This window comes from Chiroxiphia lanceolata, chromosome 10 (genome assembly GCF_009829145.1).
Source record: "Chiroxiphia lanceolata isolate bChiLan1 chromosome 10, bChiLan1.pri, whole genome shotgun sequence".
NCBI lineage: Eukaryota > Metazoa > Chordata > Aves > Passeriformes > Pipridae > Chiroxiphia > Chiroxiphia lanceolata.
This window is the reverse complement of record NC_045646.1, coordinates 4644513-4661722: the sequence shown is the minus strand read 5'-3', so window position 1 is coordinate 4661722 and position 17210 is coordinate 4644513. Positions and strand designations below refer to the sequence as shown.

At 46.9% G+C, this 17210-nt stretch overlaps 1 protein-coding gene across 10 annotated transcripts in view; it reads left to right on the top strand.

Annotated features, from left to right (window-relative positions):
* Positions 1 to 17210, top strand: part of TNIK (TRAF2 and NCK interacting kinase) — a 153141-nt gene extending 135931 nt beyond the window's left edge. For 9 of the 10 annotated variants that reach the window (XM_032697640.1, XM_032697639.1, XM_032697636.1 and 6 more), the window contains 11 exons: positions 2093 to 2219; positions 4378 to 4542; positions 7418 to 7532; positions 7907 to 8077; positions 8369 to 8512; positions 10021 to 10155; positions 10422 to 10522; positions 12013 to 12162; positions 13101 to 13260; positions 13856 to 13995; positions 15658 to 17210. In XM_032697640.1, coding sequence (XP_032553531.1) covers positions 2093 to 2219; positions 4378 to 4542; positions 7418 to 7532; positions 7907 to 8077; positions 8369 to 8512; positions 10021 to 10155; positions 10422 to 10522; positions 12013 to 12162; positions 13101 to 13260; positions 13856 to 13995; positions 15658 to 15741 — 1492 coding nt within the window. In that variant the 3' untranslated portion in view covers positions 15742 to 17210. The remainder of the gene's footprint in view (positions 1 to 2092; positions 2220 to 4377; positions 4543 to 7417; positions 7533 to 7906; positions 8078 to 8368; positions 8513 to 10020; positions 10156 to 10421; positions 10523 to 12012; positions 12163 to 13100; positions 13261 to 13855; positions 13996 to 15657) is intronic. The other variant, XM_032697642.1, reaches the window with a different exon arrangement.

The window sequence follows — 17210 nt, the reverse complement described above, 5'->3', positions numbered from 1 at the left end:
TGTTGTGTCCCACTTGTGCTTTTGAGTCTCTCTAGGGGAGGGAGGAGGGCAGCACAGCTTCAACATGCACAGCGAGCTGTCATCATGCTTGGGCTTCCTTCCTGGTACTTCGCAGGAGGGTTTCTGGAGGTCTCTGCCTGGCAGCAGGATCTGACTCCTGCCCCTTGAATTTGCAGAGGAGCTGTGGGAATCTTCGGGGGATTAATTGCATTTTAATCAGTTCGTTTCCATTTTTCCTGATAAATGAATTATTAGTCAATATAGGCATACCTGGCTTTAGGGACGTGGTTAGCAGTGACATGATGGTGCTGGGATAATGTTGGACTTGATGAATTTAGAGGTCTTTTCAACCTAAGCAATTCTTTGATTCTCTGACTCATAGTGGAGTGGCACAGAAGCCCTCCAGGTGGTAAAAAGACAATGTCTCCTTGGGGTCCTTGTTATTCAGAGTGCCAAGCTCCTGGGTTGGAGTTTCCTTCCACCAGAAGAATTAAAATCAGAGCTCTTGGAATTTGTTGGAGCAAGTCAGGAGATGGAGGGATGGCTCTGAATCTGAAGCAGTCGGATGGGCAGTCATGCGTGCGAGAAGGGGCCCCAAGCTGCTTTCGGATGAGGAGTTTAATCAGGAGTGGTTAATCCACGCTGACATCCTTCTCCAAACACCTTGGGTTTGACACAGCACTTTTCAGTGGATAAAATGTCTCACTGAATGCCTTGCAGCCAGATGTGTGGGATGACAGGCACGGCGGTGAGATGGATGATCCCAGCCCGCTGCCAGCCAAACGCCACTTGTCCCAAAATGTCCTGTCGATGAACGTGCGTGCCCCAGAGATGGGAGGGTGGAGATGCAGGAATGTCTGAGATGTAGGGCTATCTGCAGGCAGGGCTGCACTGTTCTGTGTCTGGGGAAGAAAGCAAATGCTCTGAGTTACACCCTTATTTTACAGAAGGGACCTTAAGTTCAGACTCGATGTAGTTGGGTATTTTTCTATCAAAGCTTTATTTTTCTGTGTTCAGTGTTTGTCATTAGAAACTGAGGCTGAGAGAGATCATCTCATGTTCTCCTGCACTTTCCTAGTGATCTTTGTATAACCCGTTTTTAAACTTCCCTGGGCATCCTCCCTGAGCATTTAGCTGCTCTTCATTCCAGTTCTATCCAGGTCTCTCCTGCTGTAGGATAATCCCATCCGTCGCTTTGTGTCCCAATGGATAGGAGGGACTGTTTACTCCATCCACCTCTGCAGATATCATTTCTCCATCTGAAGACTGTGATGACTCCCTTCACCTTCCTCTTCTCTGAGCTGTGCAAGCCAGATCTTGCCCATGTCCAGGGATTTCTCTCAGGATGATGTGAAAGCTGATGAAATCTGAGACCTTGGGGCTACCACAGCCATGCATTTACAGTCTCTAAATTAACATAACCCCCTCTGTCTCTGCTTTCTTATTTTATAACTGGAATAACTACTTTTTCTCATCCTTTGGCAATGGTGAAAAGCTAATGGTAGTGTGTGAGAATAGATTCCAGCCTCTCTTTTAAGATAGGAGTACAGAAATAAGCTCAAGATGAAACCATGGGTTAGGGCTACATTTTCACCTGGAAAACTGCAGAGAGCTACAAGTCACAACTTGTCCTTCTGCCCATACCCTCTCCAAACCCCATCCTCTCCCCTGCTGTCTTTTGCCATCAGGTGTTGTGATGCACTGTTCCCTTTTCAGTGGTTGAATTGGGGAATAAAGGGAGTGAATTATATTTTCTTAAACTTTCTTAAGTAGAAAAAATGATGTAACGTAGAGCAGGACTGCCACTCCTTGTTACCTGTTCATCATTGCCCCTCTTGGGACACCTTGGGAGGAGAAAGGTCCTCCTCTATGGTCTCTATGCTGTATCTCTAGTTTATCAACCTGACCCTGGTCCTGTATTTCAGACAACATCAGTCATTTCCCTATAGATTAAGTGGATACATTTTCTAATTTTTCTTCCTGAGAGATACAGAGCCTTACCTTTACTGAAATAATACTGTATTAGAGGATTTTTTCATTTATTTTAGCAAAGGAAGTATTTATCATTAATGCTTTTCCATTCTGTCCTCAGACCAACAGGAATTCCTGGAAGCAATGAGCCGTACAACCTGGGAATGGTGACAACCCACGGGCTAGAGACTTCCCACGCAGATACGTTTAGCAATATTTCAAGGGAAGGGACTTTAATGGTGAGGGAGGTAAGTTGTAAAACAAGTATTTCCGTGGAGCATCTTCAGGAGGTTTTGCCCATGTAAGCACAACAACTAACAGTGCTGTGTGTCCGGAACACAAAATGATGGAGTCAAATGTGCTCGTTAGCGCTCTCGTTAATGCAGTTTACTCTCGGAGCAAATGTGACAAGTGCAGATGTTTCTCAGAACTACAAACAGCAGTGAATAGCAGTGCCAGGGCACGGCGGGGAGGAGGCTCCTGCAAACGGCTCTGCTGTAACCCCACAATTGCTCCCGGCAGCAGAAGTTGCCTTCCATTTACAGCATTTAGTTACACGCTTGGAACTGGCCCAGAGTTTCTCCTCTTCTTCCCAGCCTTTGCCACCATGTGACTGTTAGAGCCCTGCAGTGTCTGTAGAGCATTTGGAGGCTTTTGGCAGGGGCTGGTCCTGCTCAGAGCTGACTGTGGGGACACTGGGCATCCCACAGGGATGCAAGGCCTCATCCTCAGTGCCAGCATTGTGGAGGTGAAGCTGTGGTGGGATCAATCCTGATGGATGGTACTGCAGGAATGAGGCAGAGGAGGCACCTTTGTTGGCTGGGGAAGATCTCCCTCAGTGTTCCTCAGTTCCCCAGTTCCTGGAATGTTCTGGTGATGCTGCTGGAAACACAGATGGGTAGCAGATCTCCTGGTGAGAGGGCAGGAGGCTCAGGGGGTTAGTGAACAGGGGAGTCACTCTCCTACTGGCATGTAAAGGAGGTGGATGGGAGAGGAGAAGGAGGGAACAGAATTTGGAGTCAGCAATTGTGAAGGAGGGATGTTTGATCAAATGCAAACTAGACTTGAGGAGCATTTTAATTCTTAGGTCCATTTATATAAAATATTCACATATGAAGGAAAAAGGTGAATGCAACTTTGGAAAAAGGAAGGATTTAACAAAAGAAATCACAACACGTTTGCTGCCTTTCTCCATCAGTTTTGGAGGTGAGCAGCAATGCACAGCCCACCTCATCCTTCTCTGGGGAGGAGCTGTTCAGAGCAGGGATCCCCACGGCTCTGCACATCCTTGTATCAGGGAGGGTGATGTGGCTGAGCAGGAGAACAAATCCCTCTAACAGGGAGCCATTCCTGAAATAAGCTTGTGTTCAGTATCACAGCAGTAAAACAGGTGCTGTGCCAGCAAGGCTGTATGAGAAAACCAGGGATGCAGAAGGGTTTAAAAGCCATGGGCAAGACAAGCAGCTGGAAAACCCCTTTCTGAGGAGAGAGCATGATCAGAAACCCAAACTGAAGCCTTATGCTGGGTGTTCACTGTTTTCTCCCCACCAAAGCCATCAGAGGATGGACTCCCTGAGGTCAGTGGGCTTTGGGCAAAGGGCTTTTCACTACCTGTTGTGATTGCAAGGTGTGATTGAAGGTGCTGGTAATGAGCAATCAAAAGATAATGTTGTTAGGACTGGCCAGAAGCTTGGTGAGCCAATCCCAGCAAATGGGCAAATCCCTGTACCGATCTCATTGGTGTGCTCCAGGTAGGTGACATTCATCAAAATGGCAAAATAAGTAAGGAAGGCAGAAAATTCCCAGCAGCTGCCTTGCACAGGGAGGGGATGGAGCAGAAGAGGAACCCCAGGGAAACCCAAGGAACTTTGTGTGCAGAGTGAGCTGCCAGTTCTGTCACTCTTCCACCACTGCTGCCACTGTTCACTGCTGGTTTGGGTTACAGAAACATGGACGGGGCTGTGTTGGCATTTGCAGTCAGGCTACTCGCTGCTATAGCTGTGCTGATCAAGGGCTCAGATTCTGCTGTCACTGATGGCCAGTGGCCATGTGGGGAGGAGAGCTGGCCATGGGGTTTGTGCCCATGGTGGCAAGCGCAGAATCTGCCCTACGTTCCTTGTCTCCAAACAACGTGATCAGGCTTCTCTCGCTGTAACGTGGCTAATTACTCTGTATTGACTTTGTGATTAATCCTGTCTTTATTTCTCCTGGAGCGGGGGGGTTGATTTGCTGCTTGCCAGACTGCATGGGGATGGAACAGAGAGGGTCCTTCTCCTGCGCTTGCTCTGGGAACTTGGGGACAGCCAACGACTTAGTTTTGTTTGGTTTTTTTTTTCCTCTTCTTTTTCTCTTCCCTCCCCCCTCCCCTTCCCTTCTGTTTCTTCCTCATGCCTTGTGTCTCTGCAGACCTCTGGTGAAAAAAAGCGTTCTGGCCACGCAGCCAGCAATGGCTTTGCAGGTCACATCAATCTCCCTGACCTGGTGCAGCAAAGCCACTCGCCGGCGGGCACGCCGACGGAGGCCCTGGGGCGAGTCTCCACGCATGCGCAGGACATGGACTCGGTGCCTGAAGTAGGTGGTGGGGGGCTCCTCTTTCTCCTTTGCATCGCATTAAACAAGTATTAACCTCTCTGCCCCACGAAGGGGCTTTCCTGCTTTCCTCCCTGGCTTTCTTGGCTCTTCTCTCTCTCCGTTTCTGGTCCACGTGGGTGAGTGTAGTGGAAACACGAGGGAGTCGGATGGGTTGTTGCTATCTGGGTCTGTGGCTGATGGTAGAAATGTACAGTAGGTCTCTCAAGCCCACCTGCTGGAATTTTGGTGATCATGGTTTAAGTGCTGCCAACTGATGCGAAAGCCCCATTTATTTTTTTTTTTTTATTCTTGGATATAAAAGGAAATTATGAGAGCCAGTGATGCCATTAACTTCAATTGGGCCCAGCTTCCTCCTCTGCAATCTCTGATAATTAACATGACTCAAAAGGTCAGCAAAAACCAAAGCCAGCAAAATTCTGGATAGTTCTTCAGACTAGAAAAAAATCTGCACAACTTTAAAATCGTGTGTTTCGTGTCACGGCAAAGTATTTTTCCCTGGTGTTGTACAGAGACATGATTGAACATTAATGTTGTATAAGGTGTAAAAAGTCTTAGAAAGTACAAGATGTGACAATGAACCAAGGGAATTGTTGTTCCCTGCTTACTGTCCCCAGCTGTGGGAATGAGGCACAAGAATATTCTCTTTTCCCATGAGAAATCAACTCATTTGGTGCTAAAAAAGCTATTGTATGTAATGTTTTCATTTCATTTTGTGGGTTACACATCAAAAGTTCTGCCATACTATGTTCTTTCATAGAAATTATGTACTCATGGTGTACTTCTACTAGCAGTATAAAAATAAAAATTGCTTGGAATTGGGCATTGATGAAACGTAAGAACAGATGGTGCCTGACTTGACCTCGAATTTTTTTCTGTTTCCTCGTTGGTATTAAAAGCAGCAATGAGAGAGTTGATCCTGAAAGTAACACCTTCCACAGTCATCCTGAGACTGCTGAAATGCAGGCTGGGATTGGGTTTAAATTTATTCATTTATAGAAGTAGCGACCAAAAAGATCTTTTCCATTTCTAAAACTGCATTTTTAGGGTTGACTGAGCTAGGAGTGGGTGCGAGTGGAAACTTGGGGATTTAGTTCATGGGCTTCCAGGTGACTCATGGTGCTGTGAGCAAAAAGAAGGGAGCGAGCACAACCTCAGCGTGCAGCTTGCTGCTCTTTGTAAGCCACCACGGAGGTTTATAGGCAGTGGAACAGGACCTGGAGGAAGATGAAGTCTTAGTATTTAAATAGCAGACTTGTAAGTTATTAAAATGTCAGCTTCTGTGGAGAATGACTGAAAATGAGGAAAAATGCATTGAGATGAGGGGTTTCTTCATAATTCATTTGCCGGAAAGCACTTGGCTCTCAGCTGGAAAGCATCCCTGTAAATACTGAATTTTTCTTCTCTTTGAATTGTTAGTGGTTTTGGAAAAGACATCCAGCACAGGGAAAAAAATTGTGTATTTCTTGGATTTGAGAGAAGCACGAAGTAGCTCAAGTCTGTCCTACATGCGCACACAAATGTGGATGAACTGCGTATGTAAATGTGGTATCTGTGCCCGCAGCCTTCCCTGCCGCAGGCTGCCGACTCCTTCCGTGGGTCTTGATTACCGTGTACTGTTTGGAAATCCATCCTGTTCCTATGGAAACAGCCAGACTGTCAGGAGAGTAGAGTTGGGAGGGAAGCAGGATGTGCAGCGTGGTTTTGGTGTGGATGCCAGCCCCAGAATACTTGGGAAGGTCACAAGCCATGAGGGTGCTCCTACACCTGATAGGGTTTTGCCCCTAAATCTTTTTGTGGCGCACTGGAGGACAGGCACAGGCCCAGCCCAGCTGGGATAGGGATGTGCCAGGGCAGTGGTGTTCCCATGGCACATCAGCCTGTGCTCAGTAACTGGGTGACATGAAAGCTGAGGGAAATTTATTTAATGAAGGCGCAATTTCCCAGGGAAAAAAAACGTGAGCAGTAGTGCTGCTGCAGAGTGACTTGGGGTTTGCTGCTGTTACAGCTCTAAATGGAGCTCATCCATAAAGCATGTCCTTGGTAAATAATGGAGTAGGAAGGATAAGCTGCTCAACAGAGGGGGGAAATCACATCATTTCGACTCCCAAGGCAAGGATTTCCTTTTGCTAGGAAGAAGGTCTTAGCCTCGTTTTCTGCCTTAACAAAGCAGTGGTTTTAAAAAGAAAGCAACGTGATGTTGCAGTTTGTTCCTCCCCAAATTCCCTCAGCAAAGTATTGGCTCTGACATTCCCTGCAATACCTTCAGGTTGAGATTTGTTAGCTTAGAAATGGCTCTTTCTGCAGTCCCACCTGAAATGCTGGGCAGTTTAAAACCATCTCAGCTGCCCTGTGCCAAGGTTTCCCAGGGTCCCACCACCCTTGGCTGCACGGTGGGAAAAGCAAACACTCACCTGCCTGACATCCCAGAGCGGGTTTTAAGGCAGGTGTGTTGATGCAGGCAAGTTATCAGCTGGACTTGATGATCTTAAAGGTCTGTTCCAACCTAAACAATTCTGTGATTCTTGGTTGGTTTTTGCCTGTGGTGGCTTTTGCCTCTGGCCCTGCAGCTTCTCCCTAACCAGTGTCATGGCTGTGCTTCTGCCTGCGAGGAGAGAGCAGAGCCAGGCCCTGCTCCTCTTGTTTTCTGTTGCTCACAGACACACAGAAATCCAATTTAATGTTTTCTCTGATTAGTTAGATGGGGAGGAGGAGAAGATGTTTATAGAGGGCTCGAAAAGGGCACCTTAGGGGCAGACACTGTGTTTGCTAATTAGAAAGTCTTACATGTACACTCACACACAAAATTACTGTTATTTCTGTGCTCTGAGCTCTCTCTTTGATGTTTATTTTCCAGTACGGTATGGGAAGTAGCACCAAAGCCTCTTTCACCCCGTTTGTGGACACCAGAGTGTATCAGACCTCACCTACTGATGAAGATGAAGATGAGGATGAGGAGTCATCTGCTACTGGTAGGAGGCAATGAGGCCAGTCTGAGAGAGAAGGGTCTTGTGGAAACCAGGTTGGGAGCCCGAATAACCCCACTGAACCTGTTTCACATTTCACTCAGTCTTGTCCAAACATTGCTTGTGTCTGCATCCTTGCCTTCTCCAGTTTCCATCCAACTTTTCCCCCACCAGTTAAATGCCACCAGAAGGGTCTGAGAGAAAACAGGAAGCAGCAGAAGTCCCCACTCCCATCTGCCTGGGCAAACTGATATCTTGTAACAAAGTGATGACTCCCCCATCAGGAAATAAAACCCGTATTGTCTTTCTATCCCAAAAAAAAGAGGTGGCAGAACAGTTAACCCATCACACCCCCCTGTCCTCTTGTGTTTCCTTGCCAGCCCTGTTCACCAGCGAGCTGCTCAGGCAGGAGCAGGCCAAGCTGAACGAAGCCCGTAAGATCTCGGTGGTGAACGTCAACCCCACCAACATCCGTCCCCACAGCGACACCCCGGAGATCCGGAAGTACAAGAAGCGCTTCAACTCGGAGATACTCTGTGCTGCTTTGTGGGGTAAGCCCTGAGCATGCTGTACCCTCAGCAGAGCTCCCCGGAGCCTGTGGCTGGTGGGGAAATGGGAATGTGCCATCACAGAGCTGAGCCCCTGCCTCTGGTTGGCCCTTCTCTGTCCCAGGCAAGGCTCATGTTCCTGAGTCCCTGTGTTGTAACCCTTTCCTGTCCTTGGGAAGACCCCAGCCTTGGCTGGGTCGGTCACACTCGTGGGGCAGCAGAGACGAGCTCGGGGTGCCGTCCTTGGGAGCAGCTGCAGCTCCTGGTGCCCATTGCCTGCCCTCTCCTCCTCAGGTGTGAATCTGCTGGTGGGCACAGAAAATGGCCTGATGCTGCTGGACCGAAGTGGGCAAGGGAAGGTCTACAACCTCATCAACAGACGGCGATTCCAGCAGATGGATGTGCTCGAGGGCCTCAACGTCCTCGTGACAATATCAGGTGCTCCTCTCCTGCTCTCCCCTGCTCAGCCCTGAGCAGTCCCAGCTCAGACAAAACCTGCCCACCAGTGTCTGATGGAAGCTCCCAGGGGAGCTGGAGGTGGTTTATTCCGGAATCAAATGAGTTAAATCTGGAAGAATTGCCTCCAAGAGTAGTTTGCTCCCTTCACCTGCTGGCTCCACTTTACCTGCAGCACTCCATTCTCCTTCAGCAGGGAAGGGGAGGTACAGGGTACAGCTTGAGAGGGCAGAGAGCTCTGCTTTTAGTTTGTTTGGCTCTAGCTGGGGGAAAAAATATCCACAGCTTCAGGGCTCCAGCTCAGGGCTGTGCTTGAGGTGCCACAAGCATCGTGAGGGCCATGGGCTTGTCACTGTCCCTGTGTTCTGCCAAGAGCTACAGAGTGCTCATGTCAGGCTCATGGGGTGATTTCTGGCAAATAAAGCAAAAACTCTGTAGTCCAGTCTCCTCGGAGAGCACGTGGCAATCTCCCTGCAGAGCAGCCCCATTGGAACACGTGGATGGCAGAGCCTTCTCCTGCTGATACCTGTCCCACAAAGCTCATGGAGGGCAACAAGATAAATGTTCGTTAGGAAAATTGCTTGATATCATCCTTCTGTTTACTTTCACATTGTTAACACCCCTGGGCTCACTCTGCATTCACCTGCAAATTCCTGCTCCCTCCATTCAGACAGAACTCCAGACCTGCTGCTCCGTCATTTACCTTGGTCTGCAGCTCCCCTGTGGTTTTGGGGATGCAGCTGTAGGAATAAGGGGTTTAGTACAGCTGGAGGATGAATGGGGGGAGGACCAAACCCCAAGATGATGCTGAGAATGAGTCCTGGGGACTTGTGGAAACCCGTGAGCAGAAAGAGCCCTTGGTTTATGGTTTGGATCCTGTCCCACCGGGCTCAATGTGAGCTGTGTCCTGTCCCTGTAGCAGGGGCTCTGCAGCCACAGGGAGGTTTGCAGCCAGATCACAGCCATCCAAGAGCAGGCAGACGTGCAGAACTTTGGCAGCCCCTCAGCACTGCAGAGCCCAGCTCTGGGCTCGTTGGCAAGCAGTGGTGCCTGTCGCAGGCCAAGGAGCTCATGTCTCAGCTCCAGGGTGGAATTAATGTTGTATGAAGGAGAGAAAAGGAAAGAAACCAGGTAGCTGAGTGGTTGGATGAACCTTGAGCTGTAAGAGAGCTGGGGTCAGCATCCTGCTGTGCCCCACCATCTCACCGTGAACACTGATTTATAGGAAAAGGAACGTTTCCCACCTACGGGAAGCAAAAGCCTGGCTTTTCCAGTGTCCGCCTGCAGTCTGGGAGACAGAGGTCTGGGCTTTGCTTTCCATGTGTTTCTTTCCAAGGAAAACCTAACACAATAGCTGAATTATTATTTTCAACTTCATCACAAAACTAACTTGAATTTTATCATCTTGTGAGTGAAAATAAGCACTGAAACCTCAAGACTCCCCCTGCACATGGGCTCTGCTCTGACAGGGATGTTTCCTGTGCCAACAGGAAAGAAGAACAAGCTGCGTGTGTATTACCTGTCCTGGCTGAGAAACAGGATTTTACACAATGACCCTGAGGTGGAGAAGAAGCAGGGCTGGATTACAGTCGGGGACCTGGAAGGATGCATCCACTACAAAGTCGGTGAGTGGCCTCTCTGGAAATAAATGTCTGAAGAGATGCATTTTTATTCTCTAGTTTTAGGTCTGACCTGACAATTTTATCTTAAAAAGTATGAGTAGACCATAGCCACAGATAAATTTGGAATTCATCTGTCTGTGTTAGGTGGACACTTTACTTAATGAGAACCAACAGAGAGATGGCCTGAGAAGCAATTCCTGGAGATGAGTTGTTCAGTCTTTTTGGAAAGAAAGTGAATGTTTTTAAAATGGGTTTTATTTTTATTTTAGTGAAATATGAAAGGATCAAGTTCTTGGTGATTGCCTTAAAGAACGCTGTAGAGATCTATGCCTGGGCTCCAAAACCATATCACAAGTTTATGGCATTTAAGGTATGTCTGTCTTTTAACCAGAATACACTCAGTAATTGTAAATACATGAGATTTCTGTACACTGCAGAGCAGCAAAGCTTCTTGCTTATGTAGCTGAGCTCCTCAGAATGCCTGACAGGCATGAGAGATGGGATCCATGTTGGCTGAAGAGATTGGATATATTCTGATTACAGCTAACAATGAAGTGTTAATATTAGCTTAGGCTGGCAGGCTTTATTTGAGGGGTTTGCAGAAAGCTGATCAAATGCATATGAGTAAAATTGAGTTGGAGATTTTGATGGGTGTTTTTGGTGGGGGTTTTTTGTGGATTTTTTTAGTTGTTTTGTTTTGTTTTTTTAACCTCTGACTAATTTTTCACATACAGGACAAAAATAGGTTGGCATGATTTTCCATTTTTATTTTGCAAGGTCCTCTCTCCTTCTGCAGTGTGGATTCTGTTTCAAGACAAAGTTTGGGAGGATGACCCACTCTTTCTCTCTCTTTTTTTTCTCCCTTTTCCTTGGTTTCCTCAGTGAGACCTTTCTCCTCTACAACCTGCCAACAGGCATTTTGTACTTAGTCCTTCAGAGCACTTTTCATCCTAAACTCTGTGCAAAGACAAGTCACAAGGGGCGATGCCTTGTGGACATGTTCATGCTGAGTAATCTCATTTTGCATCCTTCCAACACAAATGGGCTTATTCAGTATTAGGTCACATTTGCTTTTTCTGAACAAAAGCCAGAATAAACGGGCTCAGTGACATGGAGAGCTCAGCAGCATCAAAATGGCCTGGGATCCAGCTTCTGTGGGCTCTGAGGATGCTGGCTGGTGCTCTTGGTGCTGCTTCTGCAGACTGGGGGGATGAACAGCCTTTCCTTGCCTTGTAGGCAGGGATCTTTTGAGAGAGAGTGAAATACCACCCACAGATTTTCCCTATCAGGAGTCAAAGTGGTCCTTGCACTGAGAGCCAGGAGCTCTTTGCTCTCTCTGGGGGTGTTTCACCCTCCTGCCGAGCACCTAAGTCATGGAGAGATACTCTGCCCTGGATCGATCCATGGCTGGGAGCTGGTCCCAGCCTGCATCCAGCAGGTTAGATCAAGCAGAGAAAAACAGGTCTTTGCTAAACTGACTCATTACAGCAGCCCAAACCAGAGTGGTGATCCCTGCCAAGAGGGGGGAAGTGGGTGGTCACAGATCTCTGCTGACTGAACACACACTCACATAAAATTGAGCAGTCGCTTTCCTTTAGAGATCAAATCCTTGTGCGGACCTCAGGCTCCTGTGGGAAGGAGCTGTGCTTGGCAAGGGTGAGCACTTATCTGCTGGGATGGCTGGAGTGAGCAGGTAATACCCTCTGAGGCAGCTGACGTAGGAACAGAGGGGCAGGAATAAAACTAACCACATATTTAGCAGGAGACACAGTCAGACAAACACGATTTGGGAACCGCATCAGGCTGCTGCTGCGGGGGTTGGTGTGTTTTCTGTGGTACTCACGGAAGGGATTATAAAAGTCTTTTGCAGATCTCCAGCACAAGCCGTTGCTCGTGGACCTCACTGTAGAAGAGGGTCAGAGGCTCAAGGTTATCTTTGGATCACACACTGGTTTCCATGTGATTGATGTGGATTCTGGGAACTCCTATGATATCTATATACCATCTCACGTGAGTACACGAGGGAGCGCTGCTGCATGAGTAACGTGGGTCACCAGCAAGGTTTGGAGAGGCTCTTGGTGCCTCACAAATGGTGACCAGTGATGGGTGTGACATACTCCAGTGCTGTCCTCATTGATAGCCACTTTTAAAGAGGACTCAAAGCTATCACATACTTCATGTTCATTATTTACACAGTCTATTTCTGTCCTTGTTCCCAAGCAGTCAGGTTTAAGGTTGCCATGTCCCACAGAAAGGAGAATCTATACACTGCATGGAGCAATAATGGAACTCTCTCTAGGGTTTTGTAGGGCTTATTGAAGCTGTATCCGTGCTGTTGGCCCAGGATTAACCGATGTAGGAGAAACTGTGTCACTAAAGAACTCCAGAAACTGCTGAATCTGATCCAAGCATCAGATCCTCCTCTGTGAGATCTGGCAAGAGCATAGGGAGAAATACCAGGGTAGTTTGGGATGGTTTTGTGTTGTCTTAGCTATGGAAGGCCAGACATGGGTGGAAAGTCACTGCAGCTGCCCTTGAGAGACTGATTGCTAAAAAATAGGAGTATTTCCTCCCTAGGGCTGCCTGTAAAATTCTGGGTTTATTTACCTTGATTTGAACAGGAGATGGATTCATTGACTCAGTCACTTATTTGTGTTCCAGCCAAGTGTCAGCCATCAGTCTTGGGGGCGTATATGTTGTGATCTGTCTGTAATTACTAAACCTGTTTATCCTTGCCATGTCAGACAGCTCTGATGGTAGGGTAAACATGACAGTTTATTCCCCTTCAAGCTTATCTCTGAAAGCCAGTGACTGTTTGGTGAATGGAGGGAGGGCTTTGTTCTCAAGATGGTTTGGGCTTTTTTTTTCCCCAAGGCTCTGTTCCCTTCCCCCTTCCCCTTTTCTCCATTCAATGTAATTCTGACTTTCAGGGTTTATTTTGCCTGCAGATTCAGGGCAATATTACTCCTCACGCCATTGTCATCCTGCCTAAAACAGACGGGATGGAGATGCTCGTGTGCTACGAGGATGAAGGTGTCTATGTGAACACCTACGGACGGATAACTAAAGATGTGGTGCTCCAGTGGGGAGAAATGCCTACTTCCGTGGGTAGGTCAACCCTTCCTCTTCTCCTGCTTAAAATACAAGTGACAAGTAAGATGAGGAGTCGAGAATGCTGAGATGGAGTCATTTGGGCTTTTGCTTATCAAAGGAGATTTCCCTCCACCAGCTGTGAGATGCAGTTGCTTAATTTCTACAGTTTGGTCCTCCATAATAAAAGCAAGGGACTCCTTGAAGATTTGAGCTCTGGTTTGTCTTGAGTATAAGTATAAGATAATACAAGCCATTGCACTGGTGGGATACTGTGTTGAGTGGAAGAGGGGTTGGATGTGGAGCTGGGAGCACTTGGGTTGCTCTTCTGGCTCTGCTGTTGCTCAGCTCCACAGCCAATGGAGGCAAACCACTGCCCAGCTCCTCGCTCCCTGAAATCTGAAGAAGTGATGCTGCTTCTGTTCAAATTGCTTAACAATTTCTGGATGAAAAGTGCTCTGAGAAGGCTGCTGTCCCTGTGGGCACCTGCTTGGCCATCAGAGCTCTGCCATTGATCCACATAGGCTTTGAGTAACAACTGATGAGAGCTTATTCTGCGTAATATTTAACTCAACACAAGTTGTAACACCTGCCTAACGCTTCCTTTTGACAGCCTACATTCATTCCAATCAAATAATGGGCTGGGGAGAGAAAGCTATTGAAATCCGGTCAGTGGAGACAGGACATTTGGATGGAGTATTTATGCACAAGCGAGCTCAAAGGTTAAAGTTTCTATGTGAAAGAAATGATAAGGTAAGTCCACTTCAAAGCTTGTATCCGTGCTTTAAGCCGCAGGGTGCTTTTAGACTTTAAGTCTGGTTTATCTTGAGGTTAATAATTAATCTGAAGGTCCTGTTTAATAAGCAGTGCCCATAAACCTATTCCCGGTTTATTTTCTCCAGTGGATGGAGACCTCGGCCTGGAAGATCTCTTTCTCCTCTGGCTGAGATCTGCATTCCCTTGGCTTGACTTTCTCCCAGTTCTTTCATCTGAACATTAAACTGATGCTGCCAAGTAAACTCTAAAAGTTGAGAAATGGTAGCAGTGTGCAAGTGACCCTGATTTGAACTCTGATGCGGAAACATTTTGATGTATCTTAAGTTATTTTCTCCATGGAGCCTCATGTTTTTCTGTGGACAGCACTGATAAATACTGTTCTGGAGGGTCACCAGAGTTCCATGGCTGTCATGTAGATGACCCTTGCCATGTTGCAAGGGGGGGCACGAGGAGAAACTGCTGGAGAAAAAAGCCTATTTGCATGGAAGAGATGGTTGAATGCCAAGGTCTGTTTCTGCTGGTGGTGTTTCCTCATCTCACAAGGTTTCACCGAGATAAATCAGGACCATGCAGCCGGGAGATCTTTCATAATGAACATGATCACGAAAGCAGTGAAGAAACCAATTGCTCTGTCCCCAGAGCAGAGTTTAACAATGTGCAGTAAATTAGGTTTGACACCACAAACAGCTGCTCGTTATTTGAGCACTGCCCTGCCTGTGGCATGGAGTTACACTGGAACTCTGCAGGAAAACGTATCCTAACCTTGCAGATGGGTATGTCAAGCTGCTCAAGAAGCTGAATTTAACTTTAATTAAAGTGTAATTTAATTCTAAAAAAGCTAGAAAAAAACCACCTTGGTCTTTCTAAAATACTGGAACTAACTGATCACTGATGGGTTTGAACTACTAAAACCAGATGTTTGTCTTTCTGGAGAACTGGTTAAACTGGTAAGATTAAGTAATTTTTAGTTTTAAAAAGGACAGAGGCTTCAGATTGTCCCCTTCAGTATTTGGAAATTATAACTTCTTATTTTTTAAGACTTCCCTTGGGATCAAATGTTGGTGGATCCTGCCAGAAGCACCAAAACTCATGTTCTCCATACAGAGTCTTGATATGTTTCTGTGCTTTGAACATACTGAAGTCATTTTCCTGAGCTTTACTTTCAGGAACAGCTGAAATACCAGGACTAACTTTTCCAAAGAAAGCCAGGCAGGTGTTGACCCACATGGTGAACGTTTAGCAAGATCCAGACCAGTTTTATTAATTTCTCATAATAAATGGTGCAGTGGCAGTAAAACGGGATAAAGCTGGTATTTTTAAGGTGTTCTAAACTTTGCTCTTTTTGGTAGTTATAGAGAGGGAGGTTTATTTACTGCATTTACTAATAAGTGGTTCAGTTTGATCCCAGTCTGCATGGGTTAGCTCCAGCCTCTCAATTCCATGGACATTGCAGAACCAGGCAATGTGTCTGTGTAAAATTTGTGCTGTCAGCTGGAGAAAAGGAGCAGGGAGGGAGGTTTAGGCAGAGGAAACCAATTGTGAGGGGCAGCTCCTGCTTTCCTCACTCACTGAGTCAACAGACATTTTTAATAATAATAATAGTAATAAAAATAATAATAACTTCTTCCTTCCAAACAGGTATTTTTTGCATCGGTGAGATCCGGAGGAAGCAGCCAAGTGTTTTTCATGACCCTCAACAGAAACTCCATGATGAACTGGTAACAGAGGAGCACTTGGCACTCACCGCCATGGCATTATTTCTAATTTAAAGGACATTAAACACGTGGACTAACACTGTAGAGGCAGGTGTGGAGGGCGCCGAGGAACCCCCTCCCCACACTCCCCCGGCACCGCCAGCCCCGGGGCAGGGACTGCGGCCAGGGATGGACTTTCACGCTTGGACCACCCGAGGTCTCCTGATTACGCTGTGTTATAGTGGGTTATGAGTTTTCCTTTATTTTGTTTTATTTTGTTTTTTAGTTTTACTTTTTCTTTGTCCCCTACTTTGTAAGAACGGGGAGAGAAAACAGTGTCAAAAAGTCTGTTTTTAATTCTGTCTGCCTGCTAGCATCAAATATATAGTATGTTGTAAAGTTACCAATTAAATCTGGTGAGAGACAGCACAATAAATGTACCTTTTATCTTTGTGATGAAGGCCATAACCATATAGCTGGGTAATTTTAGAAATCTTTTGCCTTCACCAACATTTACATGTTGCTTTTGGCAGCAACGGCTTAACGGATTTTTAAAGAAGAGAAAAAGTAATAGGTTTTTTTCCCCTCTTTTGGGAAATGGATTTTAAATGGCTAAACTACTAGCCTTAGACTAATAAAAATCAGCTACCATTTTTGTCAAGTCTGTCAATCCATATTTCTATATGGATCTTCACATAATGGTGTGTCTTGATAGGGACAGAGGTGCCATTTCTTGTTGCTCCGGAGGTGCCCTCCCGCCCCGGGGCTTGGCCGCGGGCGCCGGGACGGGGAATCGGAGGAGGAGAAGACAGCGGAGCGGTCAGAGGAGCCCCATGCTCGCCCCCAAGGTGGGATTTGTGGCCACAGACGGCTCCCAGGATGCCATGGGCACTGGATTCTGATGCCGAAGCCGGCGCAAGCTGTGGGCGCTCGTGCCCCTCAGCCCGGAGCCGGGCGCTGGTGTGCGGGAGCAGCCGGCACAGGGAGGGGGACCACGAAACAAGCTGCCTGTCTCCCCACATTGCTGGATTGGGCTTGTAAAGAGCTTAAAAAAATATATATATGTGTGGTTTCTTCGGCCAAGGGTCTGAATCTACTTGTTTTCCACCCCCTCCACTCCCTAGGAATTACCCAACATACAGTGAAAGACAACATCTGTGCCGAACCGTGTGTGTGTGTTTAGTTCAGGTTGAATCGTGTCCTTATAAACTCTGCTCAGTTGATTTCCGTTTTCGGTGCGTATCTGGGGTTTTCTTTCTCAGTAGCTGCAAGCATGGCCGCCTGTGGTGTTGGGGTGTCGCATAACAAGGTCTGTGTTGCTGGTTTTAACCTACCTCGTTTCGGTTGGGGTTTGTTTTTTGGTTTGGTTTCGTTTGGGTTTTTTTTCTGTTCCGCTGTCGATCACAGCGCTGTTACCTCCAGCGACATATAGAGAGCTTAACTGGCAATCTTGGTGTACTCAGTAACGATGGCTTTATTAAAAAATGATTAAATCAA